The 21,053-nt window shown below is 31.8% G+C and overlaps 1 protein-coding gene across 1 annotated transcript in view; it reads left to right on the top strand.

Annotated features, from left to right (window-relative positions):
* col19a1 (collagen, type XIX, alpha 1) overlaps positions 1 to 21,053 on the top strand; it is a 106,401-nt gene that overhangs the window by 15,493 nt on the left and 69,855 nt on the right. Inside the window, exons 5-9 of the mRNA XM_073834590.1 lie at positions 5,094 to 5,217; positions 5,438 to 5,713; positions 6,414 to 6,494; positions 11,148 to 11,267; positions 11,636 to 11,698. Of these exons, the coding sequence (XP_073690691.1) occupies positions 5,094 to 5,217; positions 5,438 to 5,713; positions 6,414 to 6,494; positions 11,148 to 11,267; positions 11,636 to 11,698 (664 nt within the window). The remainder of the gene's footprint in view (positions 1 to 5,093; positions 5,218 to 5,437; positions 5,714 to 6,413; positions 6,495 to 11,147; positions 11,268 to 11,635; positions 11,699 to 21,053) is intronic.

Genomic DNA, 21,053 nt, shown 5'->3' with positions numbered 1-21,053 from the left:
CAGTTAAACTGATTTAACAGTTTTTTACATGCTTTAATAATTTTTTGTTACTAAAATTGAAAAATTTAAGTTTCTGTTTCAAAGTTTACAGATAGATGGCTAATTTGTATGCCATTGATATGTTCAGTGTTCATGTAAACTGTTTAATAAACACTTCTGGCACTTTTTTCGAGTCTCTTCATTAGTTTTGTTTTTCCTGAAAATGATTAAATAAATACCGTACCGTGCCATTCATACCGAGGTATTACCGTACCGTGAAGTTTTGATACCGTTACATCCCTAATTCCCATAGTAGGCATACCATACATTGGTTCATTTGTTTGCTGAAATCTTGCCTTTTCTTTGTGGATGAAAAGATTTTTTTTCTTTTTTTGCACTTTAGGCAAAATAAAACTTTTTGCAACACTATTGACAAAATCACCAAACACAATTGCAGTTTGTTTGTTTAGCCAATATGAGACAAAATAATGCTGGCTCAACTAATCATGTAAATTTAAAGGTCCCATATCGTACACATTTCTGGAGGTTTATTTTATTTGTTGATGTCCTTAAGAATATATATTTGCGGTATAAGTGCCAAAATCCATCTCAATATATTTTTACAGCTCCTTTTTTAGGAGCTCTGTCAAAAACATGTCAATTTTGGTCCATCTAATTAATATTCATGAGCCTCTCTTCTGATTGGCCTGTTGTTTTCTGAGTGACGCACAACCAGGCCAATCACAGGTAACTACGGTCATGTATGCTGTAAGCGTAAGCGAGCTCAGAGCAATAGAGAGAGCTGATACTCAACAGGATATTTTAGAATGATCATTAATGTTTTTTCTTTTACAAACACCGAATGCAGTAGGCTACATAACTGTTGCTTTAGTAAAGCCCCTTTCACAATGCGCGCTGATTCTGGAAAATTACGGGAACTGTGTGAACCAAAGCCAGAACCTAAAGGCAGTGTTGTAGTAATGATGCACGTTATCAAGCGTTATCAAGAAAAATAACGTTACGTGCAAAGTGGAATGAAGCAGCGATCATCAGGCAGAGCCAGCTCCGCACTATCAGCGCTGAAGCACAGTTTGTTCAGGTTAGTTTCAGTTTAGTGAAACGTACGCGTCGCATTACATCTCACATCCAAACGTCACATGTCTTTATGGTTTGTGTGTAAAGCACGCACAGATTCCGGAAAACAACTGTGAATGAACCAAATTAAACAATTCCGGAACAAATCGTGGGACACATTATCCGTGTATTTACCGGAATCGCTGTGTGAAAGAGGCTGAAGTTTACGTGCCGCTGGTCTCTTATATTAACGTTGTTCTGAAGCCTGTGTAATGATCGTAGCTTGACATCTATCGACTGAACAGGGTTTTCTCCACTTGTTTTCCTGTTGTTGTTGCTCAATGGAATGGATGCGTTGTTGTCTGGGGGTTTGACAAAAGGAGGGTGGGACGTTGGTTTGTGACTGAAGGCGGTGACTTGAGTCGATCGGACGTCACATCGTTACGGAAGTCACAGCTGCTCGTGAAAATGAACAGCTACTTTAAGCAGGCTGTGTGCAGTTTACTGTGGATTGACTGTTTTGAAACTCATATGGTAGTTAGATAGCCCCTAGACCTTAGTTATCACGAAAAAAGCCAGGAAATTTTGATTTTGACGATATGGGACCTTTAAGGTAGTGTTTTCTTTGTTTGTACCTATTGACAGTGGAAGAGAATGTGGGATGTTTTATTTATTTTTATTTATTGTTTGCAGTGCTGTGTAGTGCCACTAGAGGTGCACAGATTTCACACTTGACTGATTGAATTTATTATTTTAATAATGTAAAATATTGTAATTTTATTTTATTTAAATAAGTTTTATTACATTTTATTAAAAATGAAAATTTGTATTATATTATATTATATTATATTATATTATATTATATTATATTATATTATTTCCCAAAATGTGGGAGGGGGGGCAAAGTTAAACTAAGTTATACCATTTTATTTTTTTATTTAAATGTGTTTTTAAATTCTGCGTTTACTTGAATATAATGTAATGTCATAAAATGATAATATAACAAAGTTTGGGAATATAATATAATATAATATAATATAATATATAAAAAAATCAGAAAAATTTAGCGAACAAACTTTAAGTTATATCATTTTATTTTTTATTTAAATGTGCTTTTAAATATACATTTACTTGAATATAATGTAATGTCATGTTACGTAATCCAAAAAAACCTTTATCATTTAATTTTTATCAAAATTAATTTTTAAGCTATGCATTGTATATAATATAATATAATATAATATAATGTAGAGGGACAAACTGTTATTATTATATTTTTATTTTGAAATTTTTCTTTTTTTAAATTATGCGTTACTTAAATTTATATAATATAATATAAAAATAACATAATATAATTTAATGTAATATAATGTAATGTAATATAATATATAATATAATATAAAAAAATCCCAAAGTTTAGGGACCAGCTTTAAGTTATATCATTTTATTTTTTATTTAAATGTGCTTTTAAATATACATTTACTTGATTATAATGTAATATAATATAAAAACGTGTCCAAAAATGTGGGGCGACAAACTTAGTCATATTATACATTTTATTTTTTAATTGAATATATTTTTAAGCTAATCAATTATAAAATGATATAATTTTGTCCCCCCGCATTTTGAGATAATATAATATAATATAATATACAGTAATATAATATACAGTAATATAATGTTAAGCATAGGGGAACAAGCTTAGACCACTGTTGGACGCACTGGCACAATTTGTTTGCTTATTAATCTGTATGTTCAGAGATTAGTTTAATATGGGCTGCATTAGAGTGTTACATCCCATCATATTTGGCATATGGCCTCTGATGTCCCTATTTAACAGCTCAGTGATGAAGTGAATTGGTGTCACGGTGCCCAGGTTGGTGCGCTCCGAAACACTGCACTCACTTATGAGGTCTCGCTCGGCACAAGTCCATTCCACCGGCTGGTCGTATCAAGCCTAATTTAGGGTTGTATTCATGAGATCAATTACTCAGCAATTCCAAAAAAGTCTTTATTCTCTCATTTTGAACCTATTACTGCTTCTTTCCTTATCTAGATGTTAGACTGAGTCCTCAAATCATTCCAAGAAGACTGGCATTTGTGTGGAATGCAAAGAAGATGCTTTAAGAATATTCTTTTAATGTATGAACATGCCATATCTTCTAAATCCAAATAATATATATATATATATATAATATTATTATTATTATTATTTTTTTTTTTGAGAAACAGATTTAAGTTTAAGGCATTGTTCACTGAAAATTCTCATATATACTGAAGTTTTGAAACTTTATTCATTTGTCCGCACATCTTCCTTTGTGTTCCACTGTATCTTGAGGGTAAGTGATGATTTGAACGTTATTTAGAGTAGAAAATTTTGCAGTCAGTTTTAGTAATAGTCCAGCCGTTGTCCTATAATACACCTGTGCTAGTTTTCCATAAGCCCCTCTCCTCTGTCGTCCTCTTATCCAAAAGCATTTGATCTTCCCAGCATGTGAAGTCAGAGTATATATCATTTTAATAATGTGCATTTTCCCCACTGTGCGTGTGAAAGCAGGAGACACGCTATGCAGCATGCCTAGAGAGAATAGAGAATGATCTATTTGAGAAGAAACTCATTTTCAGCCTGTCTCTTGCAAGTCTGATCTCTCTCTCTTTCTCTCTCGGTCGCTTCTGTCCTTTTAAAGTATTCATACATGAGATTTTCCCATTGTCAGTTTTGCTGATTGTGTTTGATGAAGTGCCAGTAAATTACCAAATAGCGTTTGAAAGAAATGAAAAAGGAAAATGGGAGTAATTCTTTCTCTAACACTAAGTGTTATGAGATTCACTCAAAAATGTAATATTACTCTTTCAACAATTTTAATAACCGCGTAGAAGCTTTAAAGTTTTTTAGCATTATTTCTTGTACCATGAGTTTGCGTCCAAGTGAAACATCTCAATGGTTTCAAAAAATAGACAGACAGACAGAGTGATCTCCGTTTATGAAGGTTTTCTGATAAACTCATCTGATAAATCTTACAGGCAAGACTAAAGAGAATAATACAGAGGAGGACATTGATGCCAATACGTTTTTGTCATTTTGTTTGGACAGTTCATGTACCAGTTCAAAAACAATTTGCTTATTTATTATCTTTCATTTACTGGTCTCTTTCTATGTACATTAGTGTTCAAAAGTTGGAGTCAGTTAGATTTATTTGTTTAATTGGTACTTTTACTTGATAAGGATACATTAAATTGATTAAACATGGCTTCTAATCAATTTAATTCTGCTAAAATGTATTAGTTTCTACAAAAATATTTCTTGATCAGCAAATCACTATAGTTAAGGTTAAAAGTTTACATCCCCCTTTCAGAACCTGCAAAATGTTGTTTTACCACAATAAGTGGGATCAAACAAAAGGTTATTGTTTGTTTATTTAGTACTGACCTGAATAAGATATTTCACATAAGTTCACAAATTCAGGTCCCACAAATTATTTGGTTTTCCAGCATTCTTTTGGTATTGAACCCTTTCCAACAATGACTGTATGATTTTGAGATCCATCTTTTCACACTGAGGTCAACTGAGGGGCTCACATGCAACTATTACAGAATGTTCAAAAGCCCACGGATACTCCAGAAAGAAACAACATGCATTAAGAGCCAGGGTGAAAACTTTTTGAATTTGAAGATGCTTCTGAAGGACAGTACTAAATGAAAAAATATGATGTTTAGGCAAAATAAGAAAAAATTACACATTTTCATTCTGTCCAAAAGTTTTCACCCCCAACTCTTAATGCATCACTTATCCTTCTGGAGCATCAGTGAGCACTTGAACCTATTGTAATATTGAATACGAGTCCCTCAGTTGTCCTCAGTGTGAAAAGATGGATCTCAAAATCATGCTGTCATTGTTGGAAAGGGTTCAAATACACAATTCTGGAAAACCAAAGAATTGGCAAGACCTGGAGGATTCTTTTTCAAGTAAATGCAGCCTTTTTATTTTAATCTATTTTAATTTGTGGTTGTTATTGTTGTCTCTTTTTTTTTTTTTAAAGATCTGTATTCCCAGATGGAACTTCTCATGAGTTCTCCATTATTGCCACGTTCCGGCTCAGAAAAACCACAAAGAAAGATCGCTGGTTTGTTCTGCAAATCTTTGATAAAGGTGGAGATACTCAGGTATGTCCAAAATCCAAGATTGTATTTAAATCTACAAAAAAAGACATTGATCAGTCTGAGTATGTTCAAAACCAATAACTCTTTGCAAGACTGGCAAAATGATCATTATATAAATGGTACTCTTTGGCACACTGCAATCACTTCAGACTTCAGTCAGCTTATCTCATTAACCGTCGTAATGAGCCACTAATGTTCATCTCTTCTGCTCTCCTTCATTTAGGTGTCATTAATAGTGGATGGAGCTAAGAAAACAGTGGAGTTTTTAGCTCAGGGTTTTTTGAAAAACAGCCTCCTGTATGTGTTCAAGAACCGAGACCTGCATGCCCTCTTCGATCGACAGTTTCACAAGTTAGGTGTGTCTGTCGAGAGCAATGCTGTCTCCATCTACCTGGACTGCAAATTAATTGAGCGTCAAGTGACCGCCGAAAGGTCTGGCATGAACGTGAGCGGACGGACATTCATCACCACTCGAGTGGAGGATGGACGTCCAGTAGATGTGAGTTGTGGATAGAGGTTCTCATCACTTGGTTAATCAATATGAATGCAAAGCTTAGTACTTTTAGAACTGTTTGTGATTGTTAAAGCTCTGTCAAACTATGGTGGGAACCACTTTAGTTTGAAGGAACTTTAAGAGATTAGTTCACTTCCAGAACAAACATTTACAGATAATTGACTCACCTGATTGTCATCTAAGATGTTCATGTATTTCTTTCTTTCTTCAGTCATAAAGAAATAGTTTTTTGAGGAAAGCATTTCAGGAATTTTCTCTATATAGTGGACTTCTATGGTGCCTGTGAGTTTGAACTTTCAAAATGCAGTTTCAGTGCAGCTTCAAAGGGCTCTAAACGAACCCAGCCAAGGAATAACGGTCTTATCTACTGAAACTATTGGTCTTTTTCTTAATTAATTAATTAATTAATTAATTAATATTTATACCCTTTTTTAACCACAAATGCTCGTTTTGTCTAGTCCTGTGATGCGCATGCATAATCTGTGCGGTCCGGTTCAGTACAGTTAGGCTATGTTAGGCTAATTTTCTACTCCAACTTCAAAATCGTTATCTGTACATTTTTGTTCTGGAAGTGAAATTTTCCTTTAGTAACTCTATGTCTGAACCTTATGCAGGTCAAAGTTGAATGGTGTTCTGCAAATTTGTTGGATTGTTAATGCCCGTAAATGTCAATTTACCTTTACAGATTGAACTTCAGGAGATTCTGCTCTTCTGTGATCCTAGAATAGCCGACATGGACAGATGCTGTGATTCTCCTGGAGTTACGGTAAGATGTTCAGGTTTATGTTGCGGCAGTGTTAATGATACAGACTCGATGATCCTTCCTAACCGACTGTAAAGGCAGCCTATAATTTGGCAGTAAAATTAGGGACTTGACATATTCATCAAATAAAATCTCAACAGGCCAGCACATTTCAACACTGCTTACTGCATAACATTAATCATTCAGATAATGCTTGAAAATGGAAGTGTCTCTTTGAGTTTTGTTATCTGTTGTGGTAGTGTGAGCTAGTTAGTTTTCAGAGACTCCAAAATCAAGTGAGATGCCTTGCTGTCTACTGCCTACATGGACTACTGCCTCATAAGGGCTCATGAGTGACCAATCCTAAATGCTCTATATAGGCAGCAACCATGTGTGTGTCACACAAATAGTACTCCTGACATAACTTGAACAATTACAAACTTATTGTGCACAGAAATTAGGTGAAATAGTTGGTGAAAATTTTTTAATTAGTCAAGTTCCCAAAGAACATAGAAAAACACTAAAAATAGTCTATTTGCACTATATTCCAATCTAAGTATGGTAGTTTTGTTTGAAAAACAGACTTCAATCAGAAAGAAATTTAGATTTCAATCCAGGATTTTTCTCCAAATACTGGAATTCAGTGTTTTCCCCAGGATCCAGGATTTTTTTTCCAGGAATTGCAGTTTCAATTAGGGTTGGGTCGATAGACGATGCCATTGTCCATCGCCGATGGCCGTTAGACATCACGATGCTGAGCCGGCATCGCGATCCTCCGCCCTGCCCCCGCCGCGAAAAACACACACTTAATCACACTATATAGCCAAATGAAATGCATGCTTTCAATTTCCGCATCTTTACTTATTTTATTATTATTATTATTATGAGGAAATAATAACAAGGAAGTTGTTAGCGATCACAATACAAATTACAGTGAACTCTAAAGGAATTACATGAACTAGTTTGTTTACATTAATAAATGAGGCATACAAAAACAGCAGAAAAAAATCAAAATAATTTAAATTAAATTAGATTAAATAAACTACACCAAATATGCCTTTTTCACGGTTTTACCATAACGAACAGAGCTTGGAACAAAAAACAAGAGAATATATTTTTTTCCATCGAAATACGAACGTACAGTACAAAGCCTAGTATACATTATAAATAACAGTTTATCATTCAAATACATTTGGATTTGTGCCGAATTACAGAGGTACGTGAGCCCAAGGCCTGGTATTTTTAGTTTCGCTTTGTTTTGGTTTCTTAACTTTATATATTTTGTTTCATTCCTGTTCTGTTCTGATTACCGTTACATTTAAATTATTCATTTTTTGGAGTCAGGGTAACTAACTTATAGCTATGTTTATAGTGTTTATAATGTTAATGCATAATGATATTTCGCTTGATTTGGTATTATTTCTGATATTACACTTTCTCTCTAAACAATCCGCTGCTCATTAAATGCGTTTGGAGAGAGTGGGTTAAGCAGTAAGCAATCAATGAGAGCGATTTCGAACTTAAAAAAGCTGATTGGTCGAAAATATGTTAAGGACCAACACACATCCTCCAAATACATCTACATAAACCCGCGCTTGCTCTGTCTCGAATACACGCATGCACTGTCACGATCTAATGCACTTGTTAATGCCGGATCTTTAAAAACAAATACAACGCAAAAATCCAAAATCTGACATTTTCCGGAACAGGATCCAGCAGGAACCGGCTCAAATTAAGCACTGGTGGAAACGGTAGGCTACAATTAATTAATTCGTTATGAATTAATTATTTAACAACAACCATCCCTCACCCCCGCCCCCCGACGACGATGCCATCGTCCATCACGATGTTTCACATTAGACATTGTACGATGCCAAATTGGTCGACATCGCCCAACCCTAGTTTCAATGCAGCTTCAAAGGGCTTTGAAGCTGCATTGTAACTGCAATTTGGACCTTCAACCTGTTGGCCACTATTGAAGTCCACTATATGGAGAAAAATCCTGGAATTTTTTTCCTCAAAAACACTATGTTCTTTGCGACTTAACATATTCATCCAATAAAATCTCAACAGGCCAGTCACATTTCAACACTGCTTACTGAATAACATTAATCATTCAGGTAATATTTAAAAATGGAAGTGTCTCTTTGCATTTTGTTATTTGCTGTGGTAGTGTGGTCTAGTTGGTTTTTAAAGAGTCTGTTCCAAAATCAAGTGAGCTGTTTGCTGTCTATTGCATACAGTACATAGACAGCTGCCTCATAAGGGCTCATGAGTGACCAATCTGGAACACTCTATATAGGCAGCAACTGTGTGTATGTCATACAAATAGTACTCCTGACACAACTGAACAATTACAAACTCATTGTGCACAGAAATTGGGTGAAATAGTCAATTTTTAATTAGTCAAGTTCCCAAAGAACAGACTATAAAAGTAGTCTATTTGCCTTATATTCCATTGTTTGAGAAAAAGACTTGAATTAGTTTCCTGATAATTTACTCACCTTCATGTCTTTCTTTTTTCAGTTGAAAAGCAGTTTTTTTGAGGAAAACATTGAAGGATTGTTCTCCATATAGTGGACTTCAATGGTGGCCAATGAGTTGAAGGTCCAAATTGAAGATTCAAAGAGCTCTACACCATGGTTAAAAATTATATAAATTTGTATTTTTTTTTTTTTTTTAAATGACTGATCATTTTGCTAGATAAGATTCTTATTCCTGGGCTGGGATTGTGTAGAGCTCTTTGAAGCTGCAGTGAAAGCCTTGTTTGGACCTCCAAACTGTTGGCCACCATTGAAGTTCACTATATGGAGAGAAATCCTGAAATGTTTTCCTCAAAAAACTTGATTTTTTTCGGAATAAAGAAAAGAAAGATTTGAACATCTTGATTAACATGAGGGAGAGTAAATTATCAGGACATTTTTATCCTGGAAGTGAACTAATCTTTTGAATCAAAGACACTGGCTGAAAATCTTGCAGAATTAGGTGAATTATTTATCATCATCTTTCTCTTGTTTAACCTACTATTTATTTTTTTAATGATCTCATTGCCGTGCATTTTGGGATTTCCTTCTCTGTGAAGGATACATGCAATTCAGCCTTAGAATTTGGACTGAAGAAGAAAATGAGAAAAGAAGCATTTTGAAACAGTCTTAAAATGCTGTCCACATTGGCAAAGATGCAGGTTTTGGAACAAGGCCATAGCGATTTCCACGTATTGTTCTTGGACTGATCGTTTTCACCATGGACAAAGCCCTTGAGGGCAACTCTTTAGCTCGAGTTGCTCCGGTCAATAATTTGTGATTAATTAAAGGCAACATTCTGTCTTAAACGATTGCATTAGAGAAAATCCACATCCCTGCTCAATGCTGTAATTGGTACATGGTCTTTACAGTTGTGTGCTAATCCCCCCTCTCAGCATTTGGGATAATGTTTCCTTAGTGTTTTCCACATGGAAGTGGAATAGTCCAAGTGGCCAGTGGGGCCGGTCATGTAATTAGAAAACACAGATGATTGCCTAAGGCACTGTCTGATGAGGGATTGCAGTTTAGTAAGCCAATTTTATTGGGGTATGAGTAGGGATGAAAAAATTAAGATTACAGTTTTGATTCCTTTTAACAATTCTAGGTCCTTCATGGCTTCATTAAAACAAATCTTGTAAGACTTTAAGAGAGAGTAATGTTTTGGGGGGAAAAATCAATTGCCAAATAATAAGACACTGAAATCTGGAGTAATGGCTGCTGAAAATTGCTATCAGAGGAATTAACTACTTTTCAAAATGTATCAAAACAAAAACTTATTTTAAATTGTAATAATATTTCAAAATATTACTGTTTGTTTTTTTTAATCTGTTTCTGATCAAATAATTGCAGCTTTGGTGAACCCAAACTTTTGAACAGTAGTGTATTTGTGCAATTCTTGACAGACTTTTTAATTGATTTTCTTTCATTTTTGATTCATTAAAAATATTGAATAAAACAGAAGAAGGTGTACAAATTCTTCTCCCAAAGTCATTAAAATTGAGCTCTAATGCTGTTTGTTTTTGCAAACATCTTGAATCATATTAATATGACTTTACCAGAACCAAATGTGAACCTGGACCACAAAACCAGTCATAAGGGTCTTTTTTTTTTTTTTTTAAATGGAGACTTATACATCATCTGAAAGCTTAATAAATAAGCTTTCCATTGATGTATGGTATGTTAGGACAATGTTTGGTCGAGATACAACTATTTGTAAATCTGGAATCTGAGGGTGGAAAAAAATCAAAATATTGAGAAAATCGCCTTTAAAGTTGTCCAAATGAAGTTCTTAGCTATACTTATTACTAATCAAAAATTAATTTTTGATGTATTTGCTATAGGAAATTTACAAATTATCTTCATGGAACTTGATCTTTACTTGGCATAAAGAGACAAAACAATACTTTTGACACATACAATGCAGACTGGTTTTGTGGTCCAGGGTCACAAATGATATATTTTATGTAGCTCAGTTTGTCAGAGTTATGCATTTCACAAGAAGATGCATATGTGTATACTATGCATGCATAATGCAGAAAATCCCCACAAATCCCATCTTCATGGAATTCAAAGTGGATAATTGATTATCTTGGTCTACTATAAGTATATGTATAATTTATCACTGTTTCATGCATTTTATTTTCAATCTGACCAGTGTGAACCTGTCGTGACCCACAACCCCACAGCGGCCCCACTGGTCACAGGATATCTCCACAGAATGCTGTCTATGCCAGCCCAGCTGCCCACCGACCGATGCCACTGTCCCACTCTGAAGGTAAAGTTAAACGATGAAAGCATTCTTTAAACGAGCGAGTTAGCGGTCCACAATGGGTCCTGAGGTAATGCCGCTTGCGAAATGAATGGCCAATTAAAGCATGCTTATGCCAGTCCGTATACCTGGATGACAGCCAGAGGCAGAAATAAAAGCTTATTAGAAGCAATTTAGCACAAATAAGGGGGTGTTTGGGCACAGACATGCACTTTATCAGCGGGTGATGTTCAGCTAATCTCTTGTGAAGTACAAAGAGGCAGAGTTCAGGCTAGGACTCCTCTTTGAATTTTGATCACAGCGTTTTAGACCTGATACAGCCAGCCGATTTAGCATATTAACATTGCATAATGTGACTTATGTGTATTTAAAAGGGGAATCAAGGGCTTCCGGGTTTGGCAGGACATTCTGGACAAAAGGGAGATAAAGGAGACATGGTAAGGAATGGGTTTTATTTTTTTTCTTTAATAACACAAAATTGCTTAGCTCTTTGTTTAGTGACATTTAATAGATTTTAAAAGACATGACAGAGTGCAAATGCTTTACAACTTACAATCTCTGGTTTTCAGTACAGGTTTCTAAAATTGTTTTGGCAGTTTTCTTTTTAGGATTCCTTTAAAGGATTAGTTCATTTCTGATTTAAAAATTCTTTATAATTTATTCACTCCCAAGTTATCTAAGATGTTCACATCTATCTTTCTTCAGTCGAAAAGTAAGGTTTTTTAAGGAAAACTTTGAGGATTTTTCTCCATAAATGGACTTCAGTGGGGATCAATGGTTGAAGGTCCAAATTGCAGTTTCAATGCAGCTTCAAAGTGCTCTACACGATCCCAGCTGAGGAATAAGGGTCTTATCTAGTGAAACGATCAGTCAGTTTTTAAAAATCATAAAAATGTATATACTTTTTAACCACAAATGCACGTCTTGCACTAGCTCGACCTCACATTATGCGTGATGTAGGTGTAATGTGTGAAGTGAATAAATTATCAGGAAATTTTAATTCTGGAGTGAATAATTCTTTAACAATATTAAATATTCAACTATATATATTTTGTAGTAAGGTTCATATATATATATATATATATATATATTTTTTTTTTTTAATTAATTTTCTTACTTTTTTTTTTGGTGGGAAATTAGAATAATATTAATATTATTATTGCGATTTTTGGCTTCTCTGTGAAGTGTGACGCAAATTCCCTTCTTTGTGTCACATAAAAATCCGAGCCATTGCAAGAATGGTTGGAATCCATACAAATGAACAGCTGATGATATGTTTGTTGAGGACAAATGGTCTTTAAGGTCATTAGCCTAATTAGTTTGTTGTGTTTTGGAATAGAGACATTTCTTGACAAGAACCACTTGCTTAGTTTGGAGAGGAAACTTAGAATACCTTTTGTGAACAAGCAGCCAATAAATCGTACTCCTATAGGACCAACTTCTGAGGAATTTTGCTCTACTTTCTACATAATTAATGTGTCCACTGCCAAAATAGTTTTTTTTTTTATTTCCTCTAATCCAGTAGGAAATGAGACTATGGTTGTTCTATTGATCTTTTTCAAATTACCACACAGAACAGTTGCATTTCTGTAGCCTGTGTTGCAACTGGAATTGAAGACGTTGCACTATGCATAAGAAATAGATCAGACAAATGTCTGTTTTTTGATTAGTTGCTCTGTTTAAGGATTAGTTCACTTCCAGAATAAACATTTCCTGATAATTTACTCACTCAAATGTCTTTCAAAATGTTTATGTCTTTCTTTTTTTAGTTGAAAAGAAATTAAGGTTTTTGAGGAAAACGTTCCAGGATTTTTCTCCATATAGTGGACTTCAATGGGGATCTATGGGTTGAATGACCAAATTGTAGTTTCAATGCAGCTTTAAATGGCTCTACATGATCCCACCCGAGGATTTTGGGTCTTATCTAGCCAAACAATCAGTCATTTTCTAAAAAAAATTAAAAATATATACACTTTTTAAGCACAAACGCATGTCTTGCAAGACAGGCATTTGTGGTTAAAGTATATAAACTGTTTATTTTTTTTGAAAATGACTAATCATTTCGCTAGATAAGACCCTTATTCCTCAGGAGGGTTCGTGTACAGCTTTTTGATGCTGCATTTAAAAAATGCCCCATTGATCCTCTTTGAAGTCCATTATCTTTTCCTCAAACCTAATTTCTTTTTGACTGAAAAAGAAAAAAATCAACATCTTGGATTGCATGGGGTGAGCAAATTATCAGGCAATTTTTATTCTGGAAGTGAGCTAATCCTTTAGGCAACAAAGCTAGAGTTTGTTGCATTTTGTGCTGCCTGATGTTTTGGATGTCACTCAGTTTCTGCTGAAAATGACTGTTCAATGTCAAACCGAATGTGTCTTACATACATTTGTAGACCTCAAATATCTCTATCTAATAGTATACGGAACAAGTAATTACTTTTGGAACAAGAACATGACATTTTGTTATTTCCGAGACATTGTATTAGTGCTACAAATGTAACATTTTAATAGAGGTCTGCTGAAGGTGAAAGTGAATTTTATTGTTTTGTAGGCGCCCCTGGGTTGTTAAAATCATAGTTTGGGCTACTGGAATCTCAAGTATTGTTACAGTAGACAGGCAGATAATTGGCTAATTCAGCATTACATGACACTCAGGGCTATTGTTTTCTTTCTTTGTGCCTCACCATAGATGTTCATACTCAGGTTCTCAAGTTGTCATGACTGGAATGCTACACAGCTCCTGTGGAATAAGTGGACAATCCCATGGGATATTCTAGGATCGTGTTTAACACTTCTCGGAGAGTCAGATCTCCATTTGCAGTAGTTTAAAGCCAATAGGTCATCATAGGGAATTTTGTCTTCCATTGTACTATTTTAGAATGAAACATTCTTACATATCTGTCTTCTGACTTTTGTCTTGTCACGGTAGGGTGGTCGTTAATCAGTGCTTAGTGTCAGAACTGTCTGGACACAGTTAATTTGTTGCCCATGTTAGTCATAGTATTAGGCAAAGGGACATTCTCATTTTAGAAAGCATTTTATTGGACAAAGAAACTGTAAAGACGTATAAAAGCTTACTTTGTCAACTTTTAGGAGACTTTTGGACACTTATTTTGATGTTTCTCATCTAAAGTCAGATATCCCTGCATATTTGTGACCCTGGACCACAAAACGAGTCTAAGCACGGGTATATTAGTAGCCAAAAATACTTTGTATGGGTCAAAATGATCGATTTTTCTTTTATGCTAAAAATCATTAGGATATTAAGTAAAGATCATGTTCCATTAAATTATTTAGCAAATTTCAAACTGTAAATATATCAAAACCTACTTTTTGATTAGTAATATGCATTGCTCAATATGCATTTGGACAACTTTAAAGGCGATTTTCTCAGTAATTCGATTTTTATTTTTTGCAGATTTTCAATTAGTTCTCTACCAAATAATATCCTATCCTAACAAACCATACATCAATGGAAATCTTTTTTTTAGCTTTCAGATGTATACATTTCAAAAAATTTACTCTTATGACTGGTTTAGTAGTCAATGCTCACGTTTGTCTTTGGACTAAGTGAGATGCTTAGTCTAAACAAACTTAATTGGTCTCAGAGCTCACAGATATGGACTAAAAGACATAAAGCTTTGCTTTTTAATTACGCTGGGTCTTTTAGAGTTTCAATTTGTTAGTGTTTGTCATCTAGAATCAATTATTCTTGCATTTATGCCACCTTTCTGTTTTCTTGCTGCTCATTAATCAATGTTCACTGTCAAAACAGTCTGGACTATTTAATTTGTTGTCAATGTGGTTGTAAGACTTTCCTGAATGTTTACTTTGATTAAACAGCAGTGAAAATGATGATTCCATGAAAGTTTGTTGATATAATTAGTCTGTTAGTTACTAGTCGTGTCCTCATAGGCCTTAAATTCAATTAACACAAGATTAAGTGGGTGTTAATTTTTGTAAACAGATTATAATGGATTTCTCTCCCAAGTCGTCTTAATTTTTCACTTTAAAACCCTGTAAAATAGTTTGACACATGCATTCTTCTTTCCTGTCACATGTTTGCTGTTGATATAGTCTGTTGCTTTTGTTTAGTAGTGAACCATTTGCTATTTGTGTGCTGTTTCAGATGTAATGGGCAGCGATAGTCTCATTCTAGAAAGCAGGCTCCTATAAAGTCCATTTAATTTTATTTTTAGGTTTTTTCAGTTTTATTTATCCACGTTTTTGTCATAATTCAGTAGTGCTGGAATATCATTGGCTTCAGAGCCAATAAACAGACTAAAAGCGACAAAACTTTATGTAAATGAAAGTTGTGGTTACATAAGCCTATTGTGTGCAATTGCCAGCTTTACATTAGGCTCGAAATACAAAGGCTCAGGAGAATCTAAGCCCCATGTTTGTGTCATTACGTTTAAGCCAAACGGCTCATCTCCAGCATTGAGAGAAGAATCTGACCCACATTTCTGCTATGTGGGAATTCATGAATGTTGGAAGCTGTAAACGCATTTACCGATAAACGAAGCACATGCATTTTACAGCTGATGATATGTGTGGAGTCTCCCACTGGTTTTGTTCTGTAACTGCTTCCTCAAAGAGAAGCATTTAAATATCATAGACAAGCAAGCCGAGTATCAATTGGACATTTCAAGCTTTATGTTGGCAATGTAATTTGTCAACGACACACCATACTTAGTGATGCGTTTTGTTTCTTTCTTTTTTTTTTCTTTTTTTTTTTTGATGAAAAGAAATGCAAAGTTCTGGAGGATGCATATGAATTAAAGCACAGGCTTGATTTAGTGCAGCACAGTGAATGGAAATGGAGGAAAATAAAATCTTATATTTATAGGCTGCATGCAAAGCTTATTTATTTACTAAAGTGTCTATCTTCCAATTGGCTGATAGTATTTCTTACTATATTGAATTGCTTGGCTAGTAATGCTTCTACTGTTCCAGTGTGCTAAAGAATCTGTATTTAGCTGCTTTATTGTATGTACTTTTTTTATCATTTCAACTAACAATTATCAAAGATTATTTAAGTTTGCATAATATTTATTTATATATTTTAGTTTGTGTGTTAGTTTGATTTGAAGTTTTTGTTTTTAATAAACAAAATAAAACTGTAAACTAATAAATATGAAAGTTTATTTTAATTTGCATAATATTTTTATTAAGTGTTACAATGTTTAATAAATAAAGCTGTAACTAATAATGATCAGATTAAGTTTGCATAATATTTTTATTTATGTTAGTTTGATTTTAAGTTTATTTATTTTATTTTATGTTGTGTGTTTAATAAATAAAACTGTAAACTAATATAAATGTTTATTTTAGTTTGCATAATATATTATTATTATTATTATTATTATTTTAGTTTGTATCTTAGTTTAATAAATAAAACTGTAAACTAATAAATATCAAAGTTTATTTTAGTTTGCATAATATATTATTATTTTTATTTTAGTTTGTATCTTAGTTTAATAAATAAAACTGTAAACTAATATCAAAGTTTATTATAGTTTGCATAATATTTTTATTAACTGTTTTAATGTTTAATAAATAACTGTAATAAATATTAGATTTTAAGTTTGCATAATATTTTTATTTGTTAGTTTGTATGTTAGTTTGATTTTAAGTTTTTGTTTTTATTTATTTTAGTGTTGAGTATGTTTAATCAATAAAACTGTAAACTAAATATGAAAGTTTTAGTTTGCATAATATTTTATTTATTTTTTTAATTAATTTTAGTGTATTACATGTGTTTATTAAAACTGAAATCATAAATATATATATAAATATCATTTTATTAGTTTGCATAATATTTTTTTTCTTTTTTATCCTAGTTAAATGAATAGCTGTAAACTAATAAATATCAAAGTTTTAGTTTGCATGATATTTTTTTATTTTATTATTTTTTGTGTTATTTAAGTATGCTACATGTATGTTTAATAAATAAAACTGTAAACTAATAAATATCAAAGTTTATTTTAGTTTGCATAATATATTATTATTTTTATTTTAGTTTGTATCTTAGTTTAATAAATAACTGTAAACTAATATCAAAGTTTATTATAGTTTGCATAATATTTTTATTAACTGTTTTAATGTTTAATAAATAAAACTGTAATTAATAAATATTAGATTTTAAGTTTGCATAATATTTTTATTTGTTAGTTTGTATGTTAGTTTGATTTTAAGTTTTAAGTTTTTATTTATTTTAGTGTGTTGAGTATGTTTAATCAATGAAACTGTAAACTAAATATGAAAGTTTTAGTTTGCATAATATTTAATTTATTTTTTTAAATTAATTTTAGTGTATTACATGTATGTTTATTAAATAAAACTGAAATCATAAATATCATTTTATTTTAGTTTGCATAATATTTTTTGTTTTTTTATTTCTTTTTTATCCTAGTTTAATGAATAAAACTGTAAACTAATAAATATCAAAGTTTTTGTTTGCATGATATTTTATTATTTTATTATTTTTTGTGTTATTTAAGTGTGCTACATGTATATTTAATAAAACTGTAAACTAATAAATATCAGTTTATTTTAGTTTGCATAATATTTTTATTTATAGTGTTGTGTATGTTTAATAAATAAAACTGTAAACTGATAAATATCAAAGTTTTTGTTCGCATATTTTTATTAATTTTAGTTTTGTTTTTAAGTTTTTGTTTTTATTTTAGTGTTATGTGTATGTTTAATAGATAAAACTGTAAAGTAATAAATATCAAAGTTTATTTTAGTTTAGTTTATTTATTTTAGTTTGTATCTTAGTTTAATAAACAACTAAACTAATAAATATCAAAGTTTTAGTTTGCATATTTATTTGTTTTCGTTTTGTATATTAGTTTGATTTTATTTATTTTTGTAATTTATTTATTTTAGTATGTTATGTATGTTTAATAAATAAAATGGTAAATTAAATATTAAAGTTTATTTGTGACCCTGGACCACAAAACCAGTCATAAGGTTAAATTTGACAAAACTGAGATATATACATCATATGAAAGCTCAATAAATAAGCTTTCTATTGATGTATGGTTTGTTAGGATAGGACAATATTTGGCCGAGATACATCTATTTGAAAATCTGAAATCTAAGGGTGCAAAAAATCAAAATACTGAGAAAATCACCTTTAAAGTTGTCCAAATTAAGTTCTTAGCAATGCATATTACTAATAAAAAATTACATTTTAATAGGTTTACAGTAGGAATTTTACAAAAAATCTTCATGGAACATGATCTTTACTTAATTTGCTAATGATTTTTGACATAAAAGAAAAATCAATAATTTTGACCCATACAATGTATTTTTGGCTATTGCTACAAATATACCCCAGCGACTTAAGACTGGTTTTGTGGTCCAGGGTCACATTTTAGTTTGCATATTTAGCCATATTTAATTTTAGTGTGTATATTTTGTATTTGTTTATTACTTTATATTATATTTATCTAAGTTGCTTAACTAGTTAGATTTTTTTAGTTTGTTGTTTGTTAGTTTAATAGGTAAAATTATATCCCTACAGACACACACAATATATGAAACTTATATATTTTATATATTATTATATTAAACGTGAGCTGTGTAAACCAGCCCAATAGCTTAATAATGTTGTAATACTACTAACCAACAGCCATTCAAGTGCAATTACAAACGTGGTCATGCCAGCCAGGTGTTTTATTAGATGAAATTAAATTATATCTCTTTGAAACCGAAAGAGAGTCGTAGTCTCTGACCGTGAACACGGTCACCTTTTAACCCCAAAAGAGAAAGTACAGAGTATAAAACGCTACCAATTTGCAAGGTAGGGTACAACCATTACAGCGTTCTGAGCTATTAAGCTCACAGAATGTCACTCAAAGGTTAATTGCAGTGACCTACACAAGAACTCTTTTTGTGGATCACTTCGAATGTGTCTCTTGAAAGAGTTTGTACCCGGCGATGAAAATTGCCAGTCACAGTCGCGTTTCACAGATTGAGTGAAGTGAGATTAATCGCATGAGGTGTTTCTGTTCAGAGTGAACCAGCATTTCTAGATCCTTGATACTAGCCGATGCACAACACGTTCAAAATGCAATTACCTGGGCTGGTTTTGTTGTTATGGAGATGCACTTTCTAACCACACTGTCTCCCTAAGAGCTTGCTTTCTCTCTCTGTAATCCAATATTCAACTAGAAACCAAAATGACATGAGTGATTTTTGGCCAGCAAACCTGAATTCAGAGACCACCGGCATACCTGAATTATTTATGAACTGGAGTAGTTGTTTTAATGGCCTTGCAATTCATTAAATCGAACTCTAAACTGATTAAAATTGAGGGAGTTTCAAGGTTGTTTTTAGGTGAAAGTGACAGCGCAAGTCTGGTTTGATTGATAGACCTTGTAGCTTAATAATAAAATGGGAAGTTTTTCTATATGTGACCCTGGACCACAAAACCAGTCTTAAGTCGCTGGGGTATATTTGTAGCAATAGCCAAAAATACATTGCATGGGTCAATTTTTGATTTTTCTTTTATGCCAAAAATCATTAGGAAATTAAGTAAAGATCATGTTCCATGAAGATTTTTTGTAAAATTCCTACTGTAAATATATCAAAATGTAATTTTTGATTTGTAAAATGCATTAAGAACCTAATTTGGACAACTTTAAAGGTGATTTTCTCAGTATTTTGATTTTTTGCACCCTCAGATTCCTGATTTTCAAATAGATGTATCTCGGTCAAATATTGTTCTATCCTAACAAACTATGCATCAATAGAAAGCTTATTTATTGAGCTTTCATATGATGTATAAATCTCAGTTTTGTAAAATTTTACCTTATGACTGGTTTTGTGGTCCAGTGTCACATATTATCAAAAATTATATATATATATTTCTATTATTTCTGCCCTCTCCTTCCAGTTTGTCTTTTTCTTTCTTTCTGTATATTATTTATTTATTTTAGTTTGTGTATGTTACGTTAAATAAAAACCATAAACTAATAAAATAAAATTGTTTATAATTTATTTTAGTTTGCATATTAGTTTATTTATCAGTTTTTATTTTAGTTTGTATATTTATGTTTTAAGTTTGTATTTTTATTTATTTTAGTGTTAACTAATGTATGTTTATTAAATAAAACCGTAAACTAATAATTTTATTTAATAAATTAATACTAAGTTTATTTTAGTTTGCTTACTTTTTTTTAAAACTTGTATCTTAGTTTAATTTAAGTTAATGTATTTTTATTTATTTTAGTGTTATGTATGTTTAATAAAAAAAAAATACTGTAAAATAATAAATATCAAAGTTTTAGTTTGGATAATATTTTTTTTATATATTTTAAGTTTATATTTTTTATTTATTTTAGTGTTAAATGTATGTTTAATAAATTAAACCGAAAACTAATAATTATTAGTTTGTTTTAGTTTAAGTAATATATTTAATTTTATTTTTAGATTGTATGTTAGTTTCATTTTTAAGTTTATGTATTTTTATTTATTTTAGTGTGTCATATGTATGTTTAATAAATAAACCCTAAACTAATAGTTATCAAAGTTTATTTTAGTTTGCATAATAGTTTATTTTAGTTTGTATACAAGTTGGATTTTAGGTTTATGTATTTTTATTTATTTATGGTGGTATATGTATATTAAATAAATAGAAACACAAACTAATAATTATCTAAATGTATTTTAGTTTGCATAATATATAAATAAATATATTTATTTATTTATTTATTTTAGTTTGTATATTATTTTAAAGTTTATGAATTTTTATTTATTTTAGTGTTATATGAAGCCTGT

The sequence above is a fragment of the Garra rufa genome, chromosome 2, assembly GCF_049309525.1.
Source record: "Garra rufa chromosome 2, GarRuf1.0, whole genome shotgun sequence".
NCBI classification, from domain to species: domain Eukaryota; kingdom Metazoa; phylum Chordata; class Actinopteri; order Cypriniformes; family Cyprinidae; genus Garra; species Garra rufa.
Note: the sequence above shows the minus strand (reverse complement) of the source record. Positions and strands in the feature narration are given on the sequence as shown.